We start from the raw sequence: 12,659 nt of genomic DNA, 5'->3' as shown, positions 1-12,659 counted from the left end.
CTTGGAAAACTCTTTTCTTAGTTGCTATTACTTCTGCCAGATGTGTTTCAGAACTTCATGCACTATGTGTTCACCCTCCATACCTAGTTTTTCACAAAGACAGAGTTTCTCTGAGAACCAACCCATCTTTTCTACCTAAAGTTTGTTCAGAACACAATTTGAATCAATCCATTGACCTTCCTGTCTTTTTCCCGAATCATTCCAACAAGGCAGAATACAGATTACACCAAATGGATGTGCATAGACAACTGCATTTCTATCTCCATAGAACAAAAGAGATGAGAAAATCAGATCAGTTGTTCCTTTCATTTGCAAACAAGGCCTTCCAGTTTCTAAATTAACATTGTCAAAATGGTTATCAGACACCATAGTCCATACCTACCATTTATGACAAAAAGATCTTTCAACAAAACCTAAAGGTCATTCAACCAGGTCAGTAGCTAGTTTGGTAGTGTTTCAATCTAGATTTCCCATAGATTCAATTTGTGCAGCAGCTACTTGGGCAGATCCTCATACATTAATTTCTCTTTACAAAGTAGATGTGGTCTCCTGGGGCAGGGCTTCCTTTGGTTCCACAGTTCTGAAGAGTCTGTTCCACTGAGCCACTCAGGATTGAGGTGCTAGAGATGCTGTCCCATCCAACAAGAATGAAGGTGAGATTGGACAACTTAACATAAAGAAGTTATGTACCTACCATAACGTTCCATGTTAGTTGTCCTTCATTCCGCCTTCCTTCTTGCGTCTCTCCCTCCATCCCCCTTAATCGAGGATTGAGAGGAGTTTCTCAATGGTTTCACTGGCTAATTTGTTTTGTTATTAGTTGCTTCCAAACCAAAGCATAACAATTAACTGTATATCCAAGTCTATTAATGGATTTTTTTCTATAATTATGTCTAGTATGACCTATGTCAAACAAGATCTGGGTAGCTGACGTTGGGCATTCTGGGATAAGGGGTATCCTTGAGCCAGTAAAGAGCTCTCAAGCTATAGTAAATGGCCAAGTCAGAGCCAAGGATCAACTCTGAATCCCATCCAGCAAGAAGGAAGTCAAGATGAAGGACAACTAACATGGAACGTTATGGTAGGTACATAACTTCTTTTTCTTTCTGGCATCATCACATCTGCATGCATTAAATAAGTAAATTTTTTTCCATTTACTCTTCCCCTCATAATTATAACTGCACTGTCTATATTGTATTCTGTGTAAATTATCCAAATTGCACATCCCCTGCATTTACATGCTTAAAAGTCACTTGCCTTTACTTCATATAAGCTGCCTGTGCATGACTGCAAAATACATTTGCCTACAGGAAAGTATTTGTTTTTAGATTGTGTGCTCATGCGTTCAGCACCATTCATGGCCACCAGCACTGCTGCTGGACATGAGATGGTGCTTGGAACCATGTAAGCATGCTGAGTAGCATATACAGTTGATGAGCACTGCTGCTCATCTAGTAACATGCTACAATCATGTAGGCGAAGCATACACAATTGTTAATGAATCCCACGGGAATCTCTATGAGATGAACCAACTTCAGATTACCAGCTGACAGCGAATAATGATACCACCAAAGGAAAAGGGAATGAGATGTGACTACATAATGTAACCAAGTGTTGATATTCACCTGTCTGGTTCATCAATTGGAAGTCCTTCCATTTCAAATCGACAAGCACAACCATAATCTTCAAAGTCTTTGGGGCAAAGTCCTGTGACACATCTCAGTTTAATGACAAAGTTGAACAGTGACGGGAAGTTGTTGTACACTGATTGAAGCCATATAAAATGAGAACCAAGGCATTCTGTGAAAAAAGGTACCAAATTAGTTGCTTGTAAATAAATAATATTTTTACAATTTAATTATAGAATCATTTATGCAGCCTAAGCATATATCTGCAGATGCAGCAGTTTTCTTCTTTTCAGACCATGTTCAAAATCAAGGCGCTGCATGTTAGATGAAACAAAACTCCAAATGACAAAACAAGTTTTGAGAAAATATACAAACTTAAGTATGAAAACAACAAATTCTTCAGAACATTATTTACAGGCATGGCTGGCAGCAAAGGCATCAAGTACTCATGAAGACTAAAATATTTTATTACTTGGGGGCAGTTGCATGTTTCTCCACAAAAATACATAATAAAAATCTTCCACATTTCATAAGCCAGCATTTAGCTTTTTATGGTACTTGACATTTATTCTAAATTACAGGCCTTTGTCACTAAATTTGTACATTCAGTAACAGAGGAAACAGTCACAGACTCACTTTTTTTCTAAGTGCAGATTATTATTTTACATAGATTTTCCATTAGTGACATGGTTTACAGGGCACACTGTGACAGGCACAACAGATGAAGAGACTTCACAAAAACGTGATATTTTAGAGTATGTTATAATAGTTTGGTTACGGCCAGATGGCTAGATTCATCCATTTAAGGTCAATTTTATGATGCACAAGTTGAGGAAAAATGTAACATATAAGCCAACAACATTTTGTTACCCTTGTATGTACTTATTTAAGCTTATATTTTAATTAAGTTGGCCCAGCTGCAAAGACTTCATTATTAATGAATTAAGTTAATTAATTAATTTACATTTGTTTACTGGGGTAGTGTAACAATCTCAGAGGACCAATTTCAGGTACAACCTGAATGAAAATATTCACACTTAAAAAAATAAAAATAAATAAAGTTACACACACAACTGTTTTAACAACCTTCAGTTAGAAATTATATTAATGAGGTATGTCATACTTACTTGGTACTTGAAAAATAAGAGTTGAAGCAAGAAGGTTTTACATTAACTTCCTGAAGAAAAGAGTCTTTATAAAAAGACCTATGGTAATTCCTCCCCACTCACTATGCAAATTTAAATTTCAGTATAATATCATAAATATTCCAAATGACTGCAGGTGACAAAATACTCTTTGTCTCCTTGCAAGCACACTGATGACCCTCTGGCTATCAGTTAATGCTCAGTGTATGGCTAAAACATTTTAATGCAATGAATTTGACATTCACAATGAGAAATATAATTTGATGTTGATGGTCAGAGCCTCAGGCTAACTGTCCTTTTCAAAGTAAAAAAAAAAAAAAAATAGATATAAAATGTGTTTGACAGCAGCATTTCAGTCCTACATTAGCAGACTGTCAAAGAGCGGGTAATATGAATTGCAATAGTATCACAAAACTAATCCGTCAATAAAAGCCCACATCTCAGACATGGAAATTAGTGACTTCATAGCCAGTTAATTAATGCACATGCCATTTCAGGTATACTGTAATTTTCCTCAGTAGCTGAGGAAAAATGAATGCATATGTAAGCCAGGATATACGTACATTAACTTGTTACATTTGAAAACTAATTGCAGACAACGTGTTTGTTTCCATGTCCAATTGCAGTGGCTTGTTAAGAAAAAGCAGGTACCATGCACATTAGTGAACCTGAATATTTAAGATCTCAAAACACTTAATGATGTTTAAAATGTGGAAGTAAATTATGTTTTGTCAGACTTTATGCAAATTGCTGACCTTGTAGTCCATTAATTTGCATACATTCCATCTCAGTCATACAATCTTTTCCCCCAGCAGATAAGAAAATGAATTAATTCATGAGCCTGGATATACAGACATTTTTGAGCCTTTCTTGTAAGTAATTATAGACACCACAACTATATCTAATATCCTTCTCCTGATCTGTTTAGAAAATCTATCTGCTTTATACTCCTGGCAGTGAATTTACCAATGCCCTATATAGTAAGCCACACTATTGCCATTCTATCTGGCTGTTACAACACAGATGCAAAAAGAAAGCCTATTTTAATTTTTTGTAGGATGGGCTATGTCCCCTTCACTTCTCCATGTAAGGTCTCTACCACAATACCCCTGATATCTAAATATAGCACATACACATTTTTATCTTTTTTACTGTGTTGAAGCAACTAAAAAGTAATACATTTAAAGATTAAGGGTGCAAGGCTTGCCATTCTTATAAAAAAAATGTCTGATCCAGTATGATATATTTGGTTTTGGTCAGTTTAACCTGACCCAAGAAAAAATGTAATAGCATTCTTGCTTTTTCCCTTCACACTGTTGGTACTCTGTACATTAGCCATAAATGTGTTACTTATATTGCTTGCATGACTGCAGCCTTAACAGATAAGATGGGTCAAAGCTTATTTAACTTTTTATTTACCTTTTCTGAATCCAAGTGAAACTAGAAAAAAAATAGCAAAATAGCTGCATACCAACTACGTTATCACTGGTCATCTGTTTTTTAAGATGTCTTCTGCAGTATGGAAAGCATTCACTCTCATGGCTCCTAATAATAGGTTTTATCAGTGCACACTGCTGTCAGCCCTCATCACAGCCAACAGCATACAAATACGGTATTGCTACCTATTATATGATCAGTAAATAATCATCCAATAGGTGGATTTCAATGGCACTAATCTCTGTTTCTTGAGTACAGCTGAGTACAGGCTAATGCATTGATAAGCTTACAAAAGATGCATGTGCATTCATACACATTAAAATATAATTTCCAGGTTATTTTCTTTGAAATAAAAACTTATTTTGCCTAATTTCAGTGTTGTCCACAAAAGTAACTTGTTTGTGTGCAATCCAGCATATGTTTTTAGCAGCTTCTTACAAACCGAAGACTACATGGCATGAAAATAAATCATTAGTGTGAGTGGATACATTCCAACTTGTGCCTCGTGGCACGATACCTCTGCTAGGCCGAACCTGTGTACATACTGGGCTGGACTAGAAAAAAGATTCTTGATATGGCTGACTGAGGTATGTTAATGAGACATGAAAGAATTCTCAGCCATATGTTCAAATTCAGAAAAAGGCTTCTAACAGGGCACTTGTGAATAATTAATAATTACCAACTCCCATCTTTCATTTTGTCACCCCTATAAATAAACTTTATGATAAAAGGGGAGAAATATCAGAGATGTAAAGAATAATACAAAAACAATATGTGTTAAAATCAACCTCAGAAAGGTTAACAAAGAATGCAGATGCACAATCAAAATCATTATGGGATAATAGCATATAGCTGGCGATAAACGTATGGTAGTTTATACACTGCCTTAGATGCCTAGTACTAGAAGGCTAGCAACAGGTGTTGCAGGGATGACATGTGGTTAATATAGAGATGCCACAAGCCATATATTATTTAATGCTCTGGAATTTGTTGACCTTTGATCTGAATAGTAGGAGGGGGTAGCTGTATGATCTATAATGGGACAATGAAACAGTGCAAAAACAGTGCTGCATAGTATAACATAACACAATAAAGTACCTGTCAGATGTACAAGAAGGCAATGAAAACACGACAATGTAAAATTCTTTGCATCTATATAGTATAGCAAAAAACAGTACAGGATGATAACAGGACCTCTACTGAAAATGGGTATTACCCATTCGGGCTTTCCTGGTAAAAAAACAGACAAATAAATAACTGAATATGCTTCAACACAGTACAACCCAGTACAGCTCAGTACAGTATAGAACAAATTTAAATTTCTGGAATGGCATCTCCTTGAAAGCTGCATATTAACTTACTGCATGAATACATAAATTTCTATATTATTGTCACTAGCAATCAGACATCATGCTGACATTAGGCAGGAACATACCTCTAACTTCTTTGCTTAAGTGTTCTGGACAAATCCAAAAATAAGCGGAGGACAAAGGATCAAGATAAAGGACAGTTTGTTCTAATTCACATAAGAAATTAATAGAGCAACAGTTTTGCATTAACATGCATTTTCTGAACATCAAGAGGTATAACATTTTTATGACTGGTATCATTGTCTGACTGTAAAGAAATTTAATTAATTTATTTATTGGCATTTGTTTTCCAGTAATGTCTGACTGAGCAATGTCCCTTTTCAGTGGAGGTCCAGGAAAAGAAGCTCCTGTTATAAAACAATGGTGATTATTAATTAGATTATAAATCACACAGTTACATTGTTAGTTTACATTCTCAATAGTTTTGTAAGGATCACATTCAGAAGAGTTACTTACATATAGTATGGGCTGACTATCAGTTGTACTTTGAACAGATAACTGGATGGTTTTAGATGACAGTACAATATCAATTAGTGAGCTCAAGTGAAAGAATAAGTAATTCTTAATGATTTACCAGAAAACCAAGATTTTACAAGGGATAGGGTAAAAATATGAGGCAAAATCAAAGATGTTCGGCAAAAATCAGGGACTGTTAAAAGTCTGAGTTGGAGACGGTTGGTCTTGTAACTTGAATATAATTTCAGTTTAATAGGTGTGGCAGTGGCTCATGAGGTAACATCAACGATCATAAAGTTATGGGTTCTATTCCCACTCAAAGTGCTTTTATTTTTTAGTTATTGTTGCTGCTGTACAGCACTAGGGGGTGCTGTAGTCTTGAGTGTGCCATCCTCCTGATAAGCCATTAAGCCAAAGCCCCATCTGCCTAAAATAGTGGTAGCACAATAGAATGAAGAGGCTCCTATTCCACTTATTTAAAAACTAGAGTAACTTCATGGTTCAGACAATTATTCAAATCTTACAATTAACTACAAATTCTTATGCTTAGCTATGATTCTTTTTTCAGCATCTGTGGTCAAGCTTTCCGTCGCTGAGCAGTAAGTACCCCACAGGGATTAGCACTGCTTTTACTGAATCTGCTGCCTGTTTTTGGCATGAGATGCTTAGAGTGAAGGAGCAACAAAAAGAGGACAATAACGATACAGGGAATAAAAGGTGACTACAAAATTATACATTTTGCATGTTTCCTGACATATTCTATAACATTCAGAAAATGTTCACTGCTCATGCTAGTTGCCCAATGTGGGTTGGTCAATTATCATAATAGTGAGAAAATGTGACTTGGAGACAAATATGGCTGCAGTTTGAAAGACTTCATTATTGGCTCATTAATTTGTTTCTGAATCATATACTACCACTGTCAGACCTGATGCATTAGCAAAGGCATGCCCCTCCACACTCACAAATATACACATACACACAAACACAAACATGAGTGCGCGCGCACACACACACACACACACACACACACACACACACACACACACACACACATACTCCACACACCTGCATCCACTAATCAGCAAGCAAGCCTCCTTACAGTCAGAATAATGGAAACATTCACCCACACATTCACCTGTACATGTGCTACTGCACACATGGCCACACAACTAAATGTTTGTTTCCATAACTAACCTGTGTAGTGTGACCACCAAGGAACACAGGCACACACACACACACACACACACACACACACACACACACACACACACACACACACACACACACACACACACACACGCACACACACACGCACACACACACACATATATATACAAACACCCCCATATGTACATTCAGTTTTATTCATATACCTACAGATATGTATACACACACGTTCATACACTTGCACACTGCAGCATAGGCTCCACCTCCATATCTTTGCTGAATATGCTCACATACAGGCCTCTCTATGCATCTATGTTTGGAGGAACATTACTGTTTTCAGGCCTGATTTACTCCTGCACATGATGCTCCTATTTTTGGAAGTATGCCCCTATTGTTTTGGTTTGATTTACCCCTTCACACTGTGAGAGTAATGAACAGGTTAAAATTAATTTCAGTGGATTTTATTTTGAAAATGTAAAATAAATATTCTACATTTCAGTTTGTAGAGTGCACTTGGCAAAAACATATAACTTGGCATTCATTGTTATTAGGAGTCAAAAGTAAAATATTTTATCTTTGATAAACTATGCAGTTTGTGAAATTTATTATCTACAGGCAGGTCAAGATGAACTCTTGTATGCAGCTGTGTTTCGTCTACAGGACGTGCAAGATAAAAGCAAGGCCGAGGAGTTATCATTCAGGAACAGAATGTTGGAAATATGGAAAACAAACTGTCAGCAGACCAGCTTCAAAAGAAAGAATTATTATTGTGGCAAATTCTCTAAACTGCTGATACAGGCAGAAAAGACACTATAGAGATTGGGACTTTTTCTTTTGTATGAGAGAATTTGATTTTCCTATCCTTACAGATCTAATGCTGTAGGCTGAAGAAAGGTTTTGCTATTTGTGCATATCTTTCATTGTTAAACTAGATGTCTACTTCGTATGCAGAGTGAAACAAATGCCATAACAGCAGAACTGATCTCAGTTTTTCATTGAGTAAAGGTATAGACTACCTGAATAGTGTAGTACAGCTTTAAATTTTACACACACAATTTTCTGAATCCCCCCTCATCACACCTGCTTTTTGAAGCTGTCCAGTACACATAAAACCATACTACATGACCAGTAAACTAGCACCACCAATAATTTGCAGAAAGATGACACAAAACTTACACCTTTTTCAGATGCAAAATTAAATGGCCTTGTGTGGTAGAATTTTGCAATGCACTTAATTAAAGTCTGTTGATTTTATACTGTCTCTTTGATATTGTGCTTATATTTGCAATCATTTTTGTTACTCTATTTTGAAGCATGTGTTTCTGAGTAGTATTCCACTTTCTACTGGAATCAGGAAGAGTTTGGACTATTTGGTATTCAAATTTTACTCTAATTCAATGTTCAGATTTTTGGCTGGACGCACTTACTTTTCAAGGGCCTTTGTTCCTGTTTTCAATGTTTGCAGGTTGAGAGAGGAGCTCCCATAGGAAAGAATGGATGTCAATTGTGTTTTTATAGTGGTCATGTTTTCCACCTGCTCAGCTGTGTGATTCTTTCAATCACTTGGCTTAGCAAATCAGGAGCTGAGGACATTTCTGGGGGATACTACATGGCTACATAATAGTAGCCACTCATCTACACTAGTATATATGCAGCTCTGCATTAGTATGTAGCTCTGAATGAGAGACCATCTTCAATTCTGAGGAAAGAGGGGAACATTTCAGTGGAAGGGAAGTATCTGAATCTGAAATCTGAAAATTTTCTTCTGAGGAGGTGGCACTAGGGGGTTAGGTGAGGAATCAAGAGTTTGGATATGCGTGTGTGTGTGTGTGTGTGTGTGTGTGTGTGTGTGTGTGTGTGTGTGTGTGTGTGTGTGTGTGAGATATAGTTGCATGCAGCTGAATGGGTGTGTCCATGACAGTGAGTAACTATGGGGTATGTTGATTGGCGTGCATGTGTAAGTGTAGGAAAGTGCCTTTACAAATGCAGTACTTGGGACACTAGGTAGAACACTATTGCCATCAGGTCTAACACTGCTAGTATCAGTTAGAGTGTGATTCAGAGAATTACTAATGAGACAATAATGAGTTATTTTTCATTGCAGCCATAGCTGTCTCTGAACTGTATTTTCTCATCATCATGGTGAGCTTCTTTCTGAATCCTAAGACTGTCATACTTGGAAAGAACAAGGGCTAACAGTACTGGGGTGGTAGGGAAATAACTGTAACAGACTGAGAGTATGACAATGTTGAATGGATTTATTTGCTCACCGTCTGTAGGCAAACTAAAGTTATTCTTGAAATGTATCTATATTCTAGTATTCTAGTTGGAAGTCTGTTCCTTATAAATTTATGATTTGTGATGAAACACTGAAAGTTAAAGTCACTAAGCAATACCAGTCATTGAAATTACATGCATTTTCTTTAAAAATAATATTGATACAGATCAGTACAAATACTCTTATTCTGTGAACTTTTTTCCTCACAGTTCTAGAGATAAGGGTCAAGAACAATACAGTCCAGTGACAAAAAGAAATGGCCATAAATGGACAGATGTAGGCAGGCCTGGCCTTAGCAACTGCAGGACCCAACTTGGGATATATTTGGGGTGACCTCCAAGCTGCAATCATACCTTTGAACTTCTTTGCCCAAGAATTCTGGACAAAGACTGCAAATCAAGGAGAAGTCTATATATTACTCTAATTCACTTAAACAGTTAATAGCAAATCATATTTTTCTTTAACATGCATTTTTAGAACAATAAGAAATATGAACCTATAACGTCTGGCATTATTGCACTGAGGCAAAGTTGGGGACAGTCTGCAAGATTCCAGACAGTTGAGACAGATCTTTACTTGTATCTCCCCAATTACCATACAACACTGCTCAAGCTTGTCAGCATGTATACTATTTTTTCTTTACTTTTAGAATGACAATAGAGATATAGATTTAATTTAAATTTTATTTAAAATTTTAAAATAAAAACTGATAAAATAAAAGAAAGTGCTTTCACACAAAAAACAGAATTAATATGAGCAACAGTAATCTTCTCTTCCATGGTAAACAGCCAAAAAGCCAAAAGTGAAAGTAAAACGACAATGGACAGACCACCAAGAATATTTATTGCACAGATCCACTAAAACACTCGAATGCAATACATTTTCTTGGTGGTCTAGTAAATTTATCTTTCCCTGAAAATTGCATGTATTAAAATACATCTGGCAATCAAACTATAAGAAAACTGCTGGGATTCATAGTCAAATGACATTAAGAACTAATTAACTATTACTGTACTATTACTGAACCTGAACCTTATTTGTGACTCTAACAGATCTTGCTGGAGAGACAGACTCATATCTCAAAAGCTACCTTGTCTAAGGAAGAAACTTCTCATCTTCCTAAAACAAAGCCCATCCCTCACTCTCTTCAAAAAAAAATTGGATAACTTGATGGGGAACTGTAACTTCACTTCCAGGATACTACCCATGTCCCTTATGGACAGAGACAGTTTGTAAAATGACTCAGGGCTCTAAGACCCAAAAACCCACTACCCTGATCGTATCCCATCCTATATCTGGGGAATTAAGATATAATACTTTCATATCCTGGGAATTATTGGCTAGACTTGTAAAGGCTCTTGTACCACTAGCCCAGTAATTACCTATGAAACTATGAATCTATATGAAGGATGCAGGTATTCAAAAAACAAACATGAATACATTTGCTAACAGTTTGGAACAGCCCACTGGCCACAAGCATTCTTTTTCAAGAGTAGCCTAGGAGCACTGTCAGGTGACGTGACTTAGTCAGAGTCACACAGAATTCAAATGAAGGCTGTGGGAATCAAATCCTGCTCTACAGAAAGTAGCTTATTAACAGCTCAGAGCCTTACTCACTTGCACTAAGTGCTAGGCAAACTGATTTAGCACTGTGATTCATATCTGTATGCCTGCAAAAATATACTAAAATAAAAACATTCATACTTAAAATTTTAACTTTAAACTCAGAATTCATGCTGTCCCATTTATTCACAATGAAACAATAAACACATTGTCAGTAGTAAACAAAACAATGAAACCAATGATCATACACAAAGAATATGGCTCACATAGTTATGTTCCTGCTTACTACAATCACTTCCTTCCTTTACATCATAACTACTTTGAGAACCAAATATTTGCACACACATATGACCTTCAATTACAGCCCCTTGTATGGCGGAGTACACATCAGATGCTTGCTTATGATCAAATGAATGAACAAATGCATAAACAATGACATAAAAGTTCTGACAGCAGTAAGCTGATACATATCATATAGTGTAACTCATTGTACTCCCATGCCCTCACAAATTCTTAGCACAAGAAAAGGCAACCAAAATCAGGAACAGATTGCAAATATCTGTATTATATATTTAGAAAATTGTTAGAATAGTAGGTTTGCATTAGCAAACATTTTCGGATGAGGTATAAAATCTGAAACTCAAATGTTTATCATTATTTAGTGACTACAGTCCACAACACTTTACCAGAAAACAAACTTGACGAGGTACAGACCACAGATATGAGGGAAAAAATCAATTGTAAACACCCCCAACCCTTTTGTCTTAGCTCAGGAGTCAGAGACAAAAAGAAAAAAATCAGAAATATATTTTAAATATATTTCTTTTGCACTTGAACAACAAACCTTGCATTAACAAGTAATTTGTGAAGGATACAAAGTCTGAAAGTCACATGCCCGGCATTATTTAATGACTGCAATCCATGACAACTTGTCAGAAAGCCTGACACACACACACACACACACACACACACACATATATATATATATATATATATATATATATATATATATATATATATATACACACACACACACACACACACACACACACACACCTACCTCTGCTTGCAGGCACTTTTGAAAAATGAAAAGACTGTGGTTAGCTTCTTTGAAGTCGATGCTTTCTAATGTATGCATATATGTGCACTGCACTGCGCATTCAGTGAAAATAGTGTGCTCTCACATTAGCCAGCTTCAGCTTCCTCTATGTTGAAAATGACTACATTTTTTGTGTGTGTCTTTCTGGGAAGTCACTCTCATTGGTCAAGCTCCAGAAAATGGAGAATAATGTATAAGATAGTCAGCTTTCCTTTGATAACCATGTTGCCAAAGTGGTTAGAAAATCCTTCTATGTGACCCAGCTGATCACGAAAGGGTTCTCATCAAGATCTAAGGATGTAATGGTGCCCCTCTACTCTTCCCTCATCAGACCCATTATTGAGTACAATGCACCAATTGGAATGTACCTGGCTAGACATCTCCAGCAGCTGGAGAGACCACAAAGGTACCTAACCAAGAGGATTACTGGCCTCAAACAGTTGCCCTATGCAGCACAATTGAAAAAGCTAAGACTGTTCTCTGTTGCATACCGCTTTCTCAGAGGCGATCTCT

At 36.5% G+C, this 12,659-nt stretch overlaps 1 protein-coding gene across 7 annotated transcripts in view; it reads right to left on the bottom strand.

The window, feature by feature from the left end:
• Positions 1-12,659, bottom strand: part of OC90 (otoconin 90) — a 1,698,850-nt gene that overhangs the window by 658,536 nt on the left and 1,027,655 nt on the right. For all 7 annotated transcript variants that reach the window (XM_044067044.1, XM_044067045.1, XM_044067046.1 and 4 more), the window contains one exon: positions 1,626-1,800. In XM_044067044.1, the coding sequence (XP_043922979.1) occupies positions 1,626-1,800 (175 nt within the window). The remainder of the gene's footprint in view (positions 1-1,625; positions 1,801-12,659) is intronic.

The sequence above is a fragment of the Protopterus annectens genome, chromosome 3.part1, assembly GCF_019279795.1.
Source record: "Protopterus annectens isolate FY-2018-M chromosome 3.part1, PAN1.0, whole genome shotgun sequence".
NCBI lineage: Eukaryota > Metazoa > Chordata > Ceratodontiformes > Protopteridae > Protopterus > Protopterus annectens.
This window is presented reverse-complemented; position numbering and strand designations above follow the sequence as displayed.